General features: G+C 44.2%; 2 protein-coding genes across 2 annotated transcripts in view; one reads left to right on the forward strand and one right to left on the reverse strand.

Annotated features, from left to right (window-relative positions):
• LOC100625479 (cytochrome P450 1B1) lies at positions 2388-12332 on the forward strand. Its single transcript, XM_021087620.1, has 3 exons — positions 2388-3937; positions 4353-5396; positions 8508-12332. Exons 2-3 carry the CDS (start codon positions 4354-4356, stop codon positions 9094-9096), a joined length of 1632 nt encoding a protein of 543 aa, XP_020943279.1. The 5' UTR covers positions 2388-3937; position 4353; the 3' UTR covers positions 9097-12332.
• Positions 17012-19807, reverse strand: part of RMDN2 (regulator of microtubule dynamics 2) — a 96989-nt gene continuing 94193 nt past the window's right edge. Inside the window, exon 12 of the transcript XR_002342768.1 lies at positions 17012-19649. The gene's annotated coding sequence lies outside the window, so the exon portion shown is untranslated. The remainder of the gene's footprint in view (positions 19650-19807) is intronic.

Genomic DNA, 19807 nt, shown 5'->3' on the forward strand with positions numbered 1-19807 from the left:
ATAACCTCTACTTTGACCTATCTTTTTGCTTAGCTGTTCTTTTTCTTTTTTTTTTTTTGTCTTTTTGCTATTTCTTGGACTGCTCCCGCGGCATATGGAGATTCCCAGGCTAGGGGTCTAATCGGAGCCGTAGCCACCAGCCTACACCAGAGCCACAGCAACGCGGGATCCGAGCCAAGTCTGCAACCTGCACCACAGCTCACGGCAACGCCAGATCGTCAACCCACTGAGCAAGGGCAGGGACCGAACCTGCAACCTCATGGTTCCTAGTTGGATTCGTTAACCATTGCGCCACGACGGGAACTCCGCTTAGCTGTTCTTTTAAAAGTTATTTGCACCAAATAATTCAAGTTTGAGATTTGGGAGGGCAAAATCCCCATATTCTTTGCTGTTGCCTGAAAGAAGATTCCCTGGAGCTTCGCTACTAGTTTTGGTTGAGAAACTGATTAAAGAGCCTGGCATGGATTTTCACTAGGCAGAGGGCCCCACCGTGAGCTGGACTGGGGTACCCACAGGCAGCTTTGGATTTATTCTCTATCTTCACTAGGGGCCCTCCAAACAGAGGTCTCCATGGCAAAGCCTGGGAGAACCTGAGGCCTGTAGACTCTGAAGAAGTTGTTACCATAGCCAGTCATAATTGATACGGGCCTATCTTTCTGACAGCATTGGCCCAACTGGTTCCTCTGCTCTTTAAAGGCATGTCCTACAACAAGAGCTGAGCCCAAGGCATCATGGCTTGGAGGGTATGCTTGAACTATTTGCTGTGGCAGGAAGGTATGTATCTAGTTTATCTAAAAACTATATGACATCGTTCAGGAACTAAAAACAGGAGTTTTTTTTAGAATAGTTTTGTTTTGTATTTCTTAAGGTAGGATTTTGCTTAGTTTAAAAGCACCTCCATCTGTCTGATTCTGGTAGAAATATTGTGATAACAGCTTTCAGAAATGTTGATAACTTAAAATTGGCATTAACCCATACACAATTCTTGTCTACTAAATTAAAGCCTAGTGAGAGACTGATACATGAATTATTAGAATAGGGTCTTGCTAAAGCTGGACATTGTAAGACTGTTACTAAACCCCCTTCCAAAGATACATATGCCAAAATAGCCCTGAGAAACCCATGCTTATTTCTTCAGTTGCTCAAAAACCAACTTCATGACAGAGCTGAGTACCCTATCATGAAATGTGAAATCATTTCCAGAGAACCTCTCAAACGCTACTGAATGGAGAATTTTACAAAAAGGTTTTTTCTTATCAGATATTTTACTGTTTGTTTCAGCCTCTCAAAAAGTCAGATTCTTCAGATGTCCTTTTTTAAAAAAACAAATCAGTTTTCCAAAATTAGCTATGAGGCACAGTCTACAATCCTCCCTCATTCAAAACTGATTTACCTGCAAAAGCTGAGCATACTGTTTCTTTAGGATCCTCAGAATCCTCAATTATGTAAACGAAACAACTATTTTTAAAAATTCTTTCATCTGATTTTTTTTAAGGCAAGTAGGAAAGAAAGCATTTGTATCTTTTATCTGAGGATTTCCTTCCATATAAACTTGTATGATAGATCTAGAGTGTGACTTCTTGGGTTCAAATCCTGGCTCCACTTCTTATTAGTTAGTAGGAGGGAGGGTGGCAAGATAGAAAACCACCCCCACTTGGCCCATGCAAGCATTGCAATCACTTTTGGAAAGAGAAATCATTTAAGATTATATCGTATGATTGTAAATGTATTATTACAGTGCGTGTGATCTTGGATAAGTCATATAACCTTTCTAGACCCCCCTACCTCACCAGGAAACAACAGAGATTAGCACCTCCGGAAAAGCGCAAACCACAGAGCTGTTACGTGGTAAGCAATCAACTTAACTTACATTTTGATGACCCCCGGAGGCTTCCTATCTGGGTAACTACCTTACACCCCACCCTTTCCTCCCTGGCTCGTCCGTTCCCCAGCCTTGCGGAAAAGACCTTCTCTTTCTAAGGTCTTTACTAGCTTTTTCCTTTCCTTTCCTTTCCTTTCCTATCCTTTCCTTTCTTTCTTTCTTTTTTCTTTCTTTCAAGAGCCGCACCTGAGGCATATGGAAGTTCCACCAGGCTAGGGGTCTAATCGGTGCTATAGTTGCCGGCCTATACCACAGCCGGAGCAAGGCGGGATCCAAGCTGTACCTACGATCTACACCACAGTTCATGGCAAGGCCAGAGATAGAACCCGCGTCCTCATGGACACTAGCGGGGCTGGTTACCGCCAAGCCACTTGGGGAACTCCTCTACTAGCTTTTTGGAAAGGGCTGCAGCAGCTGGGAAGACTATCCAGCTCCAGCGAATCCGGCTTCCCCTTTGAAAGAAGTGTCCCCATTCGTAGAGCACGCGCGCCCAAATCCGGCCTTCGGGCGGAGGCCCCGGCGGGCGCGGCTGTGCGTGCGCCGCTGAGGGTGGTGGCGGCCCGCACCCCGCCCTCAGCTGCCGCCCCCGCCGCCGCCTCGGCGTGTCAGGTGCTGTGAGAAGCGCCGAGGGATATGACTGGAGCCGACTTTCCAGAAGCGGCGCACGCAAGGCACAGCTCCGCACGCAAGGGGGAGGCGACAGCAGAAGAAACTTTTCAACCCAATAAAGTTCGCAGGCGCGCCGAGATTGGCCTCCTCCTCCCCCACCTCCCTCCAGGAATCTTCAGAGAGCCCCCCGCCCCCCGAGTTCTTCCCAGCTTGGCTGCAGGCCGGGCGCCAAAGACCTCAGACACAGCCTGCGAGACTCCGCGCTCTCCAGTGGGCGGCGCCACCTGGAAGAGTCTCTACGCGGGAAACCTCGGGGCCAGCTGCGGCGCGCCAGCGCTGGCCTTTGTGTGCCAAGGATGGTCGGGGCCTGAGGGTTGGGGAGCGGCGGCTTTTAGAGATTCTCGATCACGCCGCGCAAGGTGAAAGAAGAACTTTGTGCGCTAAAGGGCCTGATATGACGAGCCGATGAGCTTGAAAAGAGAACGTTAAGATGAAAATAAAACAACCCGGGAAGCAGTAAGGCAAACCGCCATTACGACAGAGCTTTCCTCTTTTCCAAACTGACAGGTTTCCTTCCCCGGTTCGGGCGCCCAAGGATCCCGAGGGATTTTCTCTCGGGGAAGGAAGCTCAAGTCACTGAGAGGGAAGTGAGATAGGGCGCCTGGTCCGTGGAGCGCGCTCCCGCCGAGAGCTCAGTGGGCTGCTCTGGTTCTGTCTCGAGCGCGCGTCCCGGGAAACCGTGCAAGCTTAGATGCGGGATGACTGCGAGGAAGAGTGGTTTTCGGGCAAAGGAAAGGCTCCCACCGTGGCTTCCAGGAAAGCCGACAGCTACTGCGCCAAAAGTAGCTCGCGGCACGCCGGGGCAACCTCGCGTGACCACCCGCGCGCGGCGACTCCAGTTGCTGCGGGAGAGGTTTGGGCAGTCCCGGCGCGTCTCGCCCCCGCCCCCCCCGCAAGCCCCGCCCCCGGCAGGTCCAGCGGCCTCCGCCCTTCCCCCCTCCCCCCTACGCAGACTTTAAAAAAGAGAGAAGCGGGATGGCGCATTTTGACTCTGGAGTGATTGTGTGCAAACGAACCACGCCTCTGCGACGCCAGCTGTCAGAGCCTTGCAGGGGGCGTTAGGGCTGGGAATTGACTCCATTCATCGACCCTCAGTCGCAATCCCACGCAGTGAGAAAATCTTGACTTTGCTGAAGCCCCAGGTGCAGCGGGGCTCGGCAAAGGAGGCACCTTTCTTCGTCCCCATCCCAATCCAAGTGTCCCTGGCTCTATCGACGCCTAGAGACTCCAGAGTGGGCGCTAAAGTTCCCAGACTGGCAACAGGTGTCCAGGGCAGGCATCTGACTTCCTGGAGACACTCAGGTTGCCGTTTTGAACCCCACAAAGGCCCCAGCCCGTTCTCGGAGCCGGCCGGCCGGCGCTGCTGGAAACCGCGCCTCCTCGCAGGTCAGTCTGTCTGCGGAGCTGCCTTCCTGCAGCTTCTTGTGATGGGTTCTTGCAGATCAGGGGTGCCGGGTGCGGGATGCGCAGGGGCTAGGGTGGTAGGCAACTTAGAGGGAACTGAGCGCCACTACCTTGATGCCCGCCGTGTTGTCCTTGAATTGCAGGAACCGTTAAGCGGCTGGGGGTGGGGTGGTCTGGGTCACTGAGAGGTGAAAACACGACCCTTCCCACCGCCTTTGGTGAATGGGTTTGGGATAGCAAGAGGCGTCTTCGGCTGCTTCTCCAGTGGGCTAGCCCTGACCTGACCTCTGCACGACCTCCTCCCTACTCATCAGCGCATCATAGCCTGAGGCCAGGGACAAGGGGCCCGCTCCTTTCTCTGCCTACCTGTGTCACGCCTTTGCCCTTCTCTCTCCAGCATGGCCACCAGCCTCAGCCTGTACGATCACCTGCTGCCCATCCCGCTGTCGGTCCAGCAGACCACGCTCCTGCTGCTCCTCTCAGTCCTGGCGGCGGTGCACGTGGGCCAGTGGCTGTTGAGGCAGCGGCGGCGGCAGCCAGGGTCCGCGCCACCGGGTCCCTTCGCTTGGCCGCTGATTGGAAACGCGGCGTCTATGGGCCCTGCGCCGCACCTCTCTTTCGCTCGCCTGGCTCGGCGCTACGGCGATGTCTTCCAGATCCGCCTGGGCAGCTGCCCGGTGGTGGTGCTGAACGGCGAGCGCGCCATCCGCCAGGCCCTGGTGCAGCAGAGCGTCGCCTTCGCCGACCGGCCGCCCTTCGCCTCCTTCCGTGTGGTGTCCGGTGGCCGCAGTCTGGCGTTCGGCCAGTATTCGGAGAGCTGGAAAGCGCAGCGGCGCGCGGCGCACAGCACGATGCGAGCCTTCACCACGCGCCAGCCTCGCGGCTGCCGGGTCCTCGAAAGACACGTGGTGGGCGAGGCACGGGAGTTGGTATCGCTGCTCGTGCGCGGCAGCGCGGGCGGCGCCTTCCTGGACCCGCGGCCGCTGACCGTGGTGGCGGTGGCCAATGTCATGAGCGCCGTGTGTTTCGGCTGTCGCTACAGCCACGACGACGCCGAGTTCCGCGAGCTGCTCAGCCACAACGAGGAGTTCGGGCGCACTGTGGGCGCGGGCAGCCTAGTGGACGTGCTGCCCTGGCTGCAGCGCTTCCCCAACCCCGTGCGCACCACCTTCCGCGAATTCGAGCAGCTCAATCGCAACTTCAGCAACTTTGTCCTAGATAAGTTCCTGAGGCACCGCGAGAGCCTTCGGCCCGGAGCCGCCCCCCGCGATATGATGGATGCCTTCATCCTTTCCGCGGGAAAGGAGGCCGCCGCGGGCTCGGGCGACGCCGGCGCGCGGCCGGACGTGGAGTACGTGCCGGCCACCGTCACAGACATTTTCGGTGCCAGTCAGGATACTCTCTCCACCGCGCTGCAGTGGCTGCTCATCCTCTTCATCAGGTAAATCCTCTGGGAGGCGTGAGTCGGCCTTCTTCCTCTCCTCTGTAAAAGGCGGAGTGGAACTAAAATATGCTGAGGTCACGACTAGCGCGCAGGGTGGTGGTTTTGGGGTTTCGTTCCAGGTCCCCACCTCCCAAATCCGAGACGGTGTCTGGTTCGCCCGGCTCTGCAAGGCGCGGTGCTGGCGGCGATGGGCGCGCACGCACGCACGCCCTATCCTGCCGCGCCGGGACAGCTCCGCACCTCGGCCTTTGTCGCTGGCTTCTCTGAGTGGGTACCAGCTTGTGTGAAAAACCCCTGGAAAAGCGATCATTTTTTTTGAAAGTGTCCGCAGGTCAGCCCGGATTTCCCAGGAGAAGCAAAATTGGACCAGTTCCGAGGGAAAGGGCAACAGTAAAATATATGTGTGTGTGTGTGTGTATATATATACACACACACACACACAGTTAATTGGCTCGGCCAGTCTTTGGTGCGCATCGGAGGCCGCTGGAGTTAAAAGCAAACCTCTCGTCAGGGCTTAGTTCCCCGGCAAAGGTAGCGCTCGGAGGCCCACAGGCGGGCCTCACGGACCGCTAATCCCAAACTTTAGGAAAGCAGCCAGAACCCGGCGATTTGTGCTGGATTTATAAAACTGCCGCGCTAGAAGTAAGTGTCGGTGTAAAGAATGGGAGAAGCAGTAACTTTACTCAACGCAGAGCAGCAACTAGAAAGACAAACAGGGTATCCAGGAGGCACGTGCACACCTCTGGCATCCTTGGGCTCCGCTCGCGGAACTCTGCTAAACTTGTCCACGCACGAATTAAACAGGTCTTCGGTATCCCCAGATGGAATAAACAAAAGGTAAATTTTACATAGGACATAGTGGACAAAGTAGTACTAAAATAGTAGTCATTGTTTACCTGAAATTCACGTTTAACTGGGCGGCCTGTATTTTATCTGACAACCTTATCCCAGGGGCAAATGTCTCATTCAAGGCAGACCTTGATTGCCTTAAGAGACCAGGATCCACGGTTGTGCAATTTCTTGGTGCACAGGTAGGCAGTAGGGAAAGCTGAAATTGCTGGCTGAAAGGTAAAGACGGCTTCTCTTGTTAGAATCCATTGCACTATAATTTCCCTGGATATTGTACAGCTTTCACAAATTCAATATTTTCATATATTTAAAATCACTTTTCAGTATTAATATCATAGAAACACGTATGGAGGAGGGGCAGAAAGCCAATAAACAGAAGTTAATAATACTAGGTCAGGAAGAAGACGATTCCAAAATGGGATCAATAGGTCCTTTGCATCCCCAGATAAGCATGCTGTATCAAACAGTCTTTCTTTCTTTTTCACTAGAAACCGAATTGTAAATCATTCTCCCTGTACTCCAATTGGGCAGTAAAAGGAAATAAAACAATTTGGGGGTCATTTTCAATTTAGTATAGCTGATGAGTACTTTTTTTCTTCTTTTTAGTGAAAAGACAATATGACAGGAGTTGGCAAATTACATTACCTATTTTTGTATATGAATTTTATGGAAACACAGCTATGCCCACTCTTTTATGTACTGCTTTCATATTATACCACAAAGCAGAATTGAATAGCTGTAAGGCAGAGAAAGATTTGATCCACAAAGCCTAAAATATTTACTGTCTGGCCTTTTATGAAAAAAGTTTGCAAATCCCTGAAGTCTGATGCTAAAGAAGCATTTTTTTTAATTGCCCATAATTTCATCAAATACATGCTTAACTTTTTTTCAGAGTTGCAATAATTATTTACAAGTTTTTTGACTTCTCACAATTCTACTTACTGTAGTGGACATTTCCCTATCTTTTAAACTTTATTTTAGTCATTTTCCATGACTACATAATATTTTTGACGTAGTAATGCATCGTTATATACAATCATTTCTTGTGCTTTAATACTGTCAATTCCATTTTTAAAATTTCAGCTATTGTGGTTATGTTTTGTACCTGCTAGGTTATTTACTAAAAATACATTTCTAGACATAGATTAATTAGGTTTCAAAAGGGTGTTGGGGGGGTAGTTACCCTTATGGATCTTCCTTTGTAGTCAGATTTTGTTTTCCAAAAGGATTGTACTAGTTTCATCAGCAACAGTGAGGAAGTATTACAGTTTGTACCATAATTTCAGGAACACTGGGGACTTACTTTTAAATTTAGAAGATATGCAGCTTTATATATCAGGATACCAATTATCTTTATATAAAATGAGAACAGTGTGTCCACTCTCTTTCCACTCAGTGGCCCATGAAGGGAGAAAAAGAATCCAGGGCTACATTTTAACTTTTATAACCCCACCCGCAGCCCCTGCCTTGGCTTTTGTATTTGCCTTACTCCATAATTTTTTTTTTCTTTCCTTGTTTGCTTTTTAGGGCCACACCTGCGGCATATGGAGGTTTCCAGGCTAGGGGTCAAATCAGAGCTACAGCTGCTGGCCTACACCACAGCTCACGGCAACACCACATCCTTAACCCACTGGGCAAAGTCAGAGCTTGAACCCGCAACCTCATGGTTCCTAGTTGGATTCGTTTCCGCTGTACCAAAATGGGTACTCCACTCCATAAATTTTTAAAATTGAAATTTGTGACTATACTGATATAAATATATTAAAATTATATAGTGAAACATTTTCCTTGACCAAAAAGTTTCTCTTCTTCTGATTTTAAAAGAAACAGATTTTTGTGAGTCCCTAAAAAGTATTGTGGGTCCTAGGCACTGTCCTGCTGTGCCCAAAGGAGAAGCTGGCTTTGTCCCTTTTGCTTTTTCGGGCTGAGAAAACTTAGACTTTTTTGGACTTACGATAGGAAAGAGGGCTTGAGCCATTGGAGGTATTACAGGAAATAAAACTGTTCAACTCCATCTCGTAATCCAGTGATATGGTAGGAAATTGTTTTAGTTTTTTTTTTTTTTTTTTTTTTTTTTTTGCTGGAAATGTTAATTCAGTTACCGATTAACTGAATTAACTGATTCTTTAAACTGGCTACTGATTCAGATAGCCAGCTTAAAGAAAAGCGGTATTAAAATAGATTGTGATGTGCTTTCTAGATGAGAAAAGAATTAATGTTCCTCACTCATGTTCTTCCTCTGCATTAAAAACCAAACAGGTATCCGGAAGTGCAGGCTCGGGTACAGGCAGAGCTGGATCAAGTGGTTGGTCGGGACCGGCTGCCCTGCCTGGAGGACCAACCCCACCTGCCCTACGTCATGGCCTTTCTTTATGAAGCCATGCGCTTCTCTAGCTTTGTACCCGTCACCATTCCCCATGCCACTTTGGCCAATGCCTCGGTCTTAGGCTACCACATCCCCAAGGACACAGTGGTTTTTGTTAACCAGTGGTCTGTGAATCATGACCCGGTGAAGTGGTCTAACCCAGAAGACTTTGATCCAGCCCGATTCCTGGACAAGGACGGCCTCATCAACAAGGACCTGGCCAGCAGCGTGATGATTTTCTCAGTGGGCAAACGGCGGTGCATCGGGGAAGAGCTTTCCAAAATACAGCTGTTTCTCTTCATCTCCATCCTGGCTCATGAGTGCAATTTCAGGGCCAATCCAGATGAGCTCTTGAAAATGGATTTTAATTACGGCCTGACCATTAAACCCAAGTCATTTAAAGTCAATGTCACACTCAGAGAGTCCCTGGAGCTCCTTGATAGAGCTGTCCAAAAGTTACAAGCAGAGGAAAATGACCAGTGAGAAGCCAAAGGCAAGCAGAAGTTTTATAAGTATGCAAGTCTTGTGAGATGGGGAGTAAAATTAAGGTGTTTTTCCCCCCAGCTCCTCTGTTCCGCTTTCCCAATTGGCCTTTAAAATGAGCATAAACCCACTGACCTGCCAATGATGTGCTTTGCACACATGTCGTCAAAACGTACCTCATGAGCACTGGGCTATGCAGGGGCTCTGGGAGATTTTTGAGTCAAAGAGTTAAAGGGCCCAAAGAATTTTTATACATAGATTTAATGCCGGTAATATTAATATCTTGAAGGAGCATTCATTAGAATTCAAACACACATGCACACATATACAGAACCACCTACTGAAAAGGCTTTTCAGTAACCATGCCTTGCAACGGGTGATTCAATACTGATGTTCTGTGTGCTGAAGTCTGCTCCACAGAAAATTGTATTAAGAAACATTTCAGAAAATATTGTTGAATATGCAAATGCAAATAATCTCAGTGTTAGACACAGGATTTGGGATGGTAAATAAAGAGGCATGAAGACCAGAAATTCCCTTCTTACCTTCTCAATAAAATAGCTTAGATGGACTCCAGCATCTGTGGATAGATTTATCTTTTTGCCCATTGATGTGCTTTCTTTTTTGGAAAAGTCATAAAGTCATTTGCTCAGAAAAAAATTAAAAGTAGTTGATTTAGTGGGTTTCAGTGATTTCATGAATTTTAAAGTGTAAATTGTTACACTGTAGAAAGTTTCAAGCTGAAGTCAGATCTCTCTTGGTTGCCAAAGTATAAAATTTCAATTATGAGAAAAAGAATTTACCACTCAGCTACGCTTTAAATTGTGTGATTGTAATGTACTGATTTCAGTAAATCTCATAGGTTAAAAGTCACCAAATAGTTTGCAATATGTATACATATATTACATAATTATTCATAAGCAGTATATATCCATTATTTTATTATTAAATAGTTATTATTAATTTTTTGGTCAAGAAAAGGTTGAACAATGTCTTTCATAATGTCATGGCAAATAGAAAAGTATGACCAATTTAACCAATTTTGGTTCAAATACTGGTTATGAGCTTGGTTAAATCAACTGCCTATTTGTGAGATCATGGAACTAGGCTGAAGCAAGCTTTCTTCTGTCATCTAAAACTTGAATGAGAATTGAAAAATCTCAAAATTGGATCTGTAAAGTGTGATCCTTAATCACTTCACAACGTGTTTATTAAAATTATATTCACAAGATAGGATCTCTTTTTGAAATTAATCTAGTTAATACGTTAAAATTCCAAACTCTTGGAATGCTTACATTTTAATTTAATTTTAAAGCCGTTATTGAGTTCCCATTGACGTTACTGGAAATCTGATCATTAGCCTATAGAAGGCAGAGATTTTTTTAACCTATCTCTGCCTAATGAATAGTGGAAAATGCAGTGAATTATCTGGATGTTCTCTTTATTAAATAACGGGGGAAATTCCTGTTAAAATGGACCTGGTTTCTCTTTTAAATGATTTTTTTAAATAGCATTGGTGTTTGTGTTCTGGAAAGTCAGAATCTGTCTTGGGAGGTTGTCCCGAAGATTGCATTGTGTTTCGGTGGAGCCAGTCAGATCGGTTGTGCTATTTATGGCCAGCCCAGTGAGCAAGTCATTTTAGTAACTGTGAAAACATAAAGCTTGAACAAAATGTGTACATTCAGTTTATGTAAATGACCTGAATGCCTTTTTTAAAAAGTGATGGAAAATTGCAAATATACAAAGTAAAGTTTGAAGTTTTGACTTACTTTGCATGGAAATGTCCAAAGGAAGTCATGCAGTATACTAAAAGCTTACTGCTTGGTTACATTTCGTCAAGCTTTTGGGGATCTTTATATCAAAATTATAAAGGAAGGAGTGTATGATGGTTGTGTTTGTGTGTGTGGGGGGTGGTAAGGTAAAAGAGTGAAAAAATGAAATGGAGGAAAGAGGGTTAAACATTTCCCCACTCATTCAAAATTAATTAATTTGAAGTATGAATGTTTAGAAAAAAGGTGTTTTGCATGCCCGTGTTAAATCCCAAGTAGATTTAAAAAAATCTACCACATAGATGCTCTATTTTATAATTTGGAGTTTTTAATTAATATAATTGTAATTTTAATTAATAAACCCTCACAGCAGTACCTCTTGAATAGGAAAAAACAATGCCAGTATTTTTAAAGGCACTGAAGTTAACATTAGAAATCAGGCTTACAATATGTTTCAGTTTGGGGGGCACTGGCTATTCCAAAGCATTCCCTGCCCCCTCTCCCCTGAGCAGGACTGAGGCAGTAATTTGGGGCTGCGCTAGTCTCCTTACTCTGAGAGATGTGTGGCAGCAAACGCAATCACGTACCAATCTAGATGCCTCATTAGGTCAACTGGGTCCAGATGTGCTACAGTCTGTTTTTATGCACGTAGGTGGGCTCAGTTCATCTGGCGCTTTCCGCAGTGGGCAAGATGGGCTGACAGAAGAAAGCACGGAGAGCACCGGGAAGTTTCCTGGTTTATCTAATATATTTGTAACCCTGTAGAAGGAAGGAAAGTCAAACCAAAAACAAACAAAAATAATTGAACTGGGGGCCTACCAAGCAGGTTACTGGCTTACTCAGAAAACCCCATTTTATTTCTGCCAGAGAAGGAAAGTATATGCTGGTCACCACCTTTGTCGGAGCATCTACTCCAGGTTTTTGCAGTAGTTAAAGTACATTGTTTATTGAATGCTTCGTTTATATAGTAAAGCTTTGACTTTGTGAGAAAATTGCTTTTTTCCAAAACAAGAGGAAGATGTCTCAGGATTGCTTTGTGGATGATCGAAAAGCTTTCATGTCTCAGAACTTAGCCTTTACCTGTGAAATACTACTACGCCTTAATATTTTCATGTGAGATCTATATTAGATCAAATAGTTGCACAGCACTATGTAGTAATTTGTATGATTTTTGGCTATGACACGACTATGTAATACAAAGGTATACTTCAGTAGATGTTTATTATTCAAGGATAGCTTCTTATTTAACCTTTTCTTATTTTTGTATTTGATCCTGTGTGCTCTTCATTTGTTTGTACCCTACATCGCAATTAGGGTACATGATTGTAACCGAAATAGATTTGGGGGACACAGTGTTAATACACAGCTTTTACTGTTTGATATATCAAATTTTAAAAATTCTGTATCCTTAATTACCTATAATAGGACACCGTTTCCAAAATAATAAAAGTCACTTTTATAATCTTATCAGGAAGTTTTACTTTATGTTGTAGCAAATACAGTCTAATGCATCTATGCATTTCAACTGCTGTTATAAATGCTTGACGTAAAATGCTGCATGGTAAATATTTTCTTTGACCAGTCTATTTTAGGCTGCTTGCCCTTTTCTTTTCAACAGGCTTTCAGTATCCAGCTTTCTACCAAATTCTTGATCTCTCTCTAATTTTTAAAATTGAAGTACAATTGATTCACAATATTTTACTCCTTGTAAGTGTACAGCACAGTACATAGATTTGATGTTTTTATAGATTATGCACCATTTAAAGTTATTACAAAATAATGGCTATATTCTCTGTGTTGCACAATATAGCCTTGTATCTTATATATTTTATAGATAGTAGTTTGTACCTCTTGATGCCCTATCTTGTCCATCTCCTCTTTGCTCTCCTCATTGGTAACCACTAGTTTGTTTTCTATATCTGTGAGTCTGTTTCTATTTTGTTATATATATTCATTTGTTTTATTTTTTAGATACCACATGTAAGTGATAATATTTTTGAATTAATAAGAACAGACAAAGAAGTTAAATTTCTTGGGCTTATCAGACACAACTTAGAATAGATTTACAAGGAGATCCTGCTGAATAGCATTGAGAACTATGTCTAGATACTCATGTTGCAACAGAAGAAAGAGTGGGGAAAAAACTGTAATTGTAATGTATACATGTAAGGATAACCTGACCCCCTTGCTGTACAGTGGGAAAATAAATAAAAAAAAAAGAGAGAGAAAAAAAAAAAGAAGTTAAATTTCAGCGGCAAACAGCAAAGTGGGAATGAACTTTTAATTTTGAGAGATTGAATAGATTGAGGTTTTAAGACTCTGACCTTAGATTTTTGCTTCATCTAAAAAATGCAGGACATATTCCACGCCTACTCCACCCCCAGCTGCACACTAGTCCTTTTCCTTGAGTATTTCATTCATTCATTTTTTTTTCTTTTGACATGACAGCTTTTGTTTTTAATGTGGTTGATAAACATTCATTCCTTCATTTTGTCCAGGATACTTGCCTTAATTAATAAGGGCAGTTAATATTCAATAAAATAGAATGGATGAGAATAATCTATTACGTGGAAATCTTTTTCTGCTGACCTTTTTATCTAGTGAAAGGCTTGACTTCTCAGACTCCTAATGGGACTCTCCAGGCTTTCACAGCCACACCCTCACAGATGGCAGGGCCATCCAGTGCCAAGGCTCCTTATTTCTTCCAGACTTTAGCTCCCATTACTGTGAAATCAGGAAAAGTAATTGTGAAGTATAATTGCATACAATGTCATTGATACTTTGGCTTGAGAACATCACTTTAGCAGCCAAAAGTTATGGCTAGGAATTGGTTTAAGAGAATACTCACTTGCTTTCCAGACGTACTAACCTAGGGTCTTGGAAATGGTCACAAAGGATCCAGTTAAATATTTTCTTAGGAAAAAATTTCTTTAACAAAATTGTAATTGGGGTCAGGTGTTTGCAAAAATGCAAGCAGAGCTGGATGCCACCCAGTCAATCTGGTAGAATCTAAGACCAGAACACAGGGTGAGAAATGAATGCAGCTTTGGACATAAAACAAGTGTGGTTGTTGCAAACTCATAGAGGTTGTTTCTCTAACCTCAAAGCCAGTCCGTTTTCCTACACACGTGCAACAGAAGTTTTGTTTTGCCCTTCTTTTGGTTCAATGACTCACATACTCTCTGCTTTCAAGTTTGGATGCACAGTTATAATTCTCAGAGAATGGAAGAGAAAGAAAAGAAATATATTCAAATGCATTCAGAAACAATTATTTCGAATGAGAAAGACTGGAGGGAAAGAATCCAGCTTAAATAGGTATGGGCAGGGTAAACAGCAGCTTCTGCTTGAGCATCTTTATTCACTCGCACACAGGCTGGTCTTCAGTAAGACTTTTAAACGTGAGTCAAGTATGAGGGGAAGAAATGAAACTGAAATATGCTGAGTACTCACTATGTTGAATTGCCAGCTAAATGCATGAATGCACAAAACGATCCTGTGAGGGAGGCAGTGATGTCACCTGCCAAAATTCTACACTGAAAAGTGGCCTTGGCTGGACATTCCCTGGAGATGAATTGGCTCCAAAGTCTGCTGTCTCGGGACCAGAGAGCTCGTCACTTCCCAGCCTGCCTGCATTTGGACAAACAGTCCGTCCATTTTCCAGTCCCTGTGATCCTTGGCGTTTCACAAGCACTGCCCCTCCTTCGTCTTGGGCACGTGCCACACTGACTGTGTGAAGCGCCAGGGAGACTCAGAGCACTCCTATCTTCTGAGAGAAGCATACTCAAGCAAGGGGAAAAAAGGGGTAGGAAAGGTCAGGCTTTGTTTTATAATCCTAAAACCTCTCTCCTCTAACCTGTGGGCCAGGGATTTTTTGCTTGAGCCAAAGGCCATCCATAGGTTGGACTAGTAGCCTGTGAGGTGGCCTGATTCGAGAACTCTCTGTGATAGGAGTGAAGGAGTGACTACCCTGTATATTGGGACACGTGACCAATCAGAACCGTTCCTGCTTTCAGAGACCTTGACTGAATAGGATTAAAGAGCTCGGCTCTCCTCCAACCAGAGGGAACATGCAAAACCCTGGCTGAACATGACAGGGAAGGGAAGGCTTCCTTTGAAATCAGTGTCACTGGAGCCACTGGAACTGGTTCAGCCCCCTTGAGATCCCTTTAGGTGGTAAAAAGGCTACATAAACTTACTAACTAAATATGTTATACAAATAAACAACACAGTGTTACACAAATTGCGCAACAGTCCAGCACACATCTAGCAGCCCCTGAGATCTGTGTGCGTCAGGGCTCAGAGTCACTCCACTAGCCTGCACAAGCTTCCAGCGTCTTTGAACCGTTTTTAATTCTGCTTCAATTCTTATTTGCCTCCTTTTGTTTCTTTCTCTCTCAATATCGCCTAGTGTGTACTTTTTGTTTGTGTGTGTTTCAACAAAGTGTTATTGGTTTGTACACATGTGTTTTTAATTTGTGTAAATGCTGGTTTATCTCATCCTGTTGCTTAATCTCTTAACACCTTATTTTAATTTATTTTTGTAAATTTTTTTGGCTGAACCCTTGGCATATGGAAGTTCCTGGGTCAGAGATCAAATCCCAGCCACAGCTGTGACCTACGCCACAGGTCACAGCTACCTAGGTCACAGGTCACCTATGCCTACCTAGGTCACAGCTGTGGTAATTCCAGATCCTTAACCCACTGTGCTGGGCCAGGGACTAAAACCGTGCTTTCCACAGTAACCCAAGCTGTTGCAGTGGATCCTTAACTCACTGCGACACATCATTAACTTCAGCACATTTTTTTAACATCCCATGCCTGTCTAATTCCATGGTTTAACTACTGCCTAGAGTTCCACGATGTTCATCCACCACAGTTACTCTAGATGGCTTCCAACTCCATTTATCCCCAACTAATGCTTCAAGGAACATCCTTGTATGTGTTCCCGTGCTGACCTATACACAATTTGTAATACACACCATACCCGTGATTAGAATTGCCAAGAAAGCAAATCTATGGCTGCATAATTTAAGTGCTGCATGCATGTTCTGCAGAATGTGAAACCAGCCCACACTCTCATCAGCTGTGCAAGAGGGTTGCCTTATACCTGCATCCCCACCAACATATGGCATGACCTCATCATTATTTTTAAATGAAATACATACCCTTTAGGAAGGGTTTTTTGCATTAAGTAGCTTTTTTAAAAAGAAAGGAAAAAAAGGAGACACCTACACTCATTTTCAAATACTTCCTGTAGATATAATTGTGTTTATATCACACCTCCTTTCTTAGATGGTACATTCATTGAAAGCAGGGCCTGGGTCCAAGAACTTTCTTACTGGAAGATATTCTGCATGTGGACGTATGCGTGTGCAGAGAAGTGAGTTCTGTTAGACTTGCTTCTCTGCACTGATGAGATGTCACCTGTCCCTGACTCAGTTTTCAGTTGGCACCCTTGAAGACCACTCTGGCTTCTTCTCCCTGCTGTAGTGTTGTGCTAATTTGAGGTTTCTAGGTTTCCTCTAACTCATTCTGAAACAAGCATAAATGCCAACCCTGAGGTCTCCATCCCTTGGTACGAACATTAGCTTTCAAGTTTTTATTAAACCCTAACCCACAGTATGAAATATATTTTGCATTCTGTCTTAGTACATACCTGTGTATGAGGCTGTGTGTACTCATCTACATGTATACAAACAGTATTTACAATATACACTACTATATATAAAATAGACAACCAACAAGGACCTATTGTGTGTGTGTGTGTGTGTATACACACATTAAACTGAATCACTTTGCTGTACACCTGAAAATAACACAACAACACTGTAAGTCAATTATATTTCACTAAGTTTTTTTGTTTTTGTTTTTGGTTTTTTTTTAGGGTCGCACCTGCTAGGGGCCCAATCCGAACTATAGCTGCCGGCCTGTACCATAGCCACAGCCATGTTAACACAGGATCCGAGCCGCATCTGTGACCCACACCACAGCTCACAGCAACATCAGATCTTTAACCCACTGAGCAAGGCCAGGGATCGAACCCAAAACTTCATCGTTCCTAGTCAGATTTGTTTCCACTGCACCATGATAAGAACTCCTTCAGTAAAAATTTTTAAATAAAATAAACAATATTTACCTTTTTTTCATGATGAAGTCTATTTTCAAACATATTTTATTATTTTTCATTTAAAAATGCACCACAATGAGATACCACTATGAAACTATATAGTGACTAAGTTAAAAACAAAAAACAAAAAAACCTCCTGATAATAACAAGTTCTGGAGAAAATGTGAAGGTACTTGCAAACATTGCTGGGGGGCTGGTGGGGGTGGGGAGTGCAAAATGGTACAACATGACCCAGCAATCCCACTTCTAGATATTTATCCCAGAGAAATGAAAACTTGTTCACATAAAAGCTTTACATGAATATTTACAGCAGTTCCATTCATAATCACCAAAAATTGGAAACAACCTAAATGTCCTTCAGCTAGTGGTTGGCTAAACAAATCATGCTACATCCATCCAGTGGAATGACACTCAGCAATAAAAGGAATGAACTCTTGGTCCATGCAACAACTTAGATGGATCTCAGGAGAATAATGTTTGGTAAAAGAAGTCAGCCTCCAGTGGTTACATGCTATATGAATCCAGCTATATGACAGTCTCAGAAGGCCAAGATTAAAGTGATGGAGAGCAGATTGCTGGTTGTAAACAGCTAGGGGTGGAAGGAGGGAGGCATGAGGGAGTTTTGGGGGGGTTTTCTGATTGTGATGGTAGTTACAGGGATGTATGCTGTGTTAAAAATTCATAGAACTATACATTAAAATAGACTGAAAAAAAAAACATTTTTAAAGAGAGTTGGTGCAAGTGAGCTTAAATTAAGCTGCATCGGAGTTCGTGGACAGCACCACCATGGCTGGCAGACCTAGAAGCACTGAACCAAGAAGGTCAAGCCCAGAGTTATGGCCAAGGTTGAGTTCTTGCAGGCTTGGGGAGAAGGGTGGTACCTACCACATTCTCAGGGCAGAACAGGAAAGTAGAATACCATCCTGTGTGATGAACAGCAGCTCAAGACTGCTAAAATCTGCCACTCAGGGTGCATGTATCTTTTTGATTTGTAGTTTTGTCTGGATATATGCCCAGGAGTGGAATTGCTAGATCCTATGGTGGTTCTATATTTAGTTTTCTGAGAAAATTCCATACCGTTTTCCACAGTGTTTGTACCAATTTACATTCCCACCAGCAGTGTAGGAGGGTTCCCTTTTCTCTACACCCTCTCCAACATTTGTTATTTGAGGACTATTAATGATGGCCATTTTGACTGGTGTGAGGTGGCACCTCATTGTAGTTTTGATTTGCATTTCTCTAATAATTAGGGATGATGAGCATTTTTCATGTACCTATTGGCCATCTGTATGTCGTCTTTGGAGAAATGTCTATTTAGTTCTACTGTTGAGTTGTGTGAGTTGTTTGTACATTTTGGAGATTAGGCCCTTGTTGGTTGTATCATTTGAAACTATAAACCCATATAGGTTTATTACCAGCCATTGCCGATTCTTGAACTTTACATGAACCAAAGGACTCCCAAAGGATTCCTGATTGATTCTTTGAAACAGTTACTGGCTCTTCTTCTGGGATATTTCATAGACTCTACCACTGAACCTTGAAATTTTTATTCCATCTCTTTGAAAAGAATTTCCACCCTAATCTCAGTGGGTTGCTGAGAAGAGCAAGCAGCCTCGGCTTACAGTTTCCAGGACCTCACACCCTGGGTGTTGTGCTGCCCATCCAGAGGTGCTTTCCTCGCTGTGCTCGGCTTCCCTGTTTTACCGCACATCTCTGGCTATTGTCTTGGCCTGGAGACACCAGGACTCAGGCAGCCCAGTTCTGAGAGCTCCCTCCCACAACCTGAAGAAACAGTCAGTGTTCCCTTGGGTCTGGTGGGGCCTGGTGGGCTCTGTGCTGGCCCTTCCAGTACCTCTGCTGGTACTCATCCCCACCCTTGACATTTCACAGCTGCCCCCCTTTAGTAGGTCTCCTCCTGCCTTCCCCAGCCATCACCATTGCAGTCTAAGCCTCTATTTCTGCAGTTCCCCCAGCTCCAATCAGATCCAGCTGGCACTCTGCTGGCCTGGCGCTTGGCATTGACATTGAGCAAAAAGGTAGGGAAACACAGGCTGGACTAAGAGGTAGAAGAATAAGGCTGAATTTTCACTCTTGGGTTTTCCAGTGCAGTTTCCAGAAACCTGGTGCAGTAAAAAGCAGAGCGAGCTTCCATGTTCCATAGGGGAAAAAAAAAAAAAAAAAAAAAAAAAAAAAAAAGAACCATTGCCTTGAACTACAATGGTGCCTTGAAATTCTCATACTTGGCCATCATGGAGTTACTGACTTAGGATCCATCCATGCAGTGATTTTACTGAGGCACAGATCTGAATCCTGTGGATAGCAAAGCCAGACTATGGGGGTGAATCCAAAGTAGTGTTAATGTTTTCTACTTGGTTTTAGAGACCCTATAATTCTTAAGGACTGTTTTTTTGCTTTTGTTTTCGTTTTCGTTCTTTTTTTTTTTTCCAATTTGTAAAAAACGTTCCCAGATTAAAAAAACAAAACAAAACAAAACAGACAAAAAAACCCAAAAAACAAACAGCAACTGCCAGCTATGGCAGCAGAAAGAAAGAGCACTTTGAGGAAGAAGGATCCTTAGGCAGATTAGTGGAAAATGCTGATGGAGAATCATTAAGAATATGAAGCTCACTTAAAAATTTCATTTCCACTTGGCTGCCCTGCAAAGAGAGAATTCACAGTTACACCACCGTCACAAACGCCTGCAGACACATTCCCATTTGTATAAGGAGGGTCAACTGTATCACCAGCAAGCCTTGTGTAATTTTGATTTCTCCTGTGAATTTGCCTGACCCTGAAGGAAGACTTGGCAAATCAA

The sequence above is a fragment of the Sus scrofa genome, chromosome 3 (genome assembly GCF_000003025.6).
Source record: "Sus scrofa isolate TJ Tabasco breed Duroc chromosome 3, Sscrofa11.1, whole genome shotgun sequence".
Taxonomy (NCBI): domain Eukaryota; kingdom Metazoa; phylum Chordata; class Mammalia; order Artiodactyla; family Suidae; genus Sus; species Sus scrofa.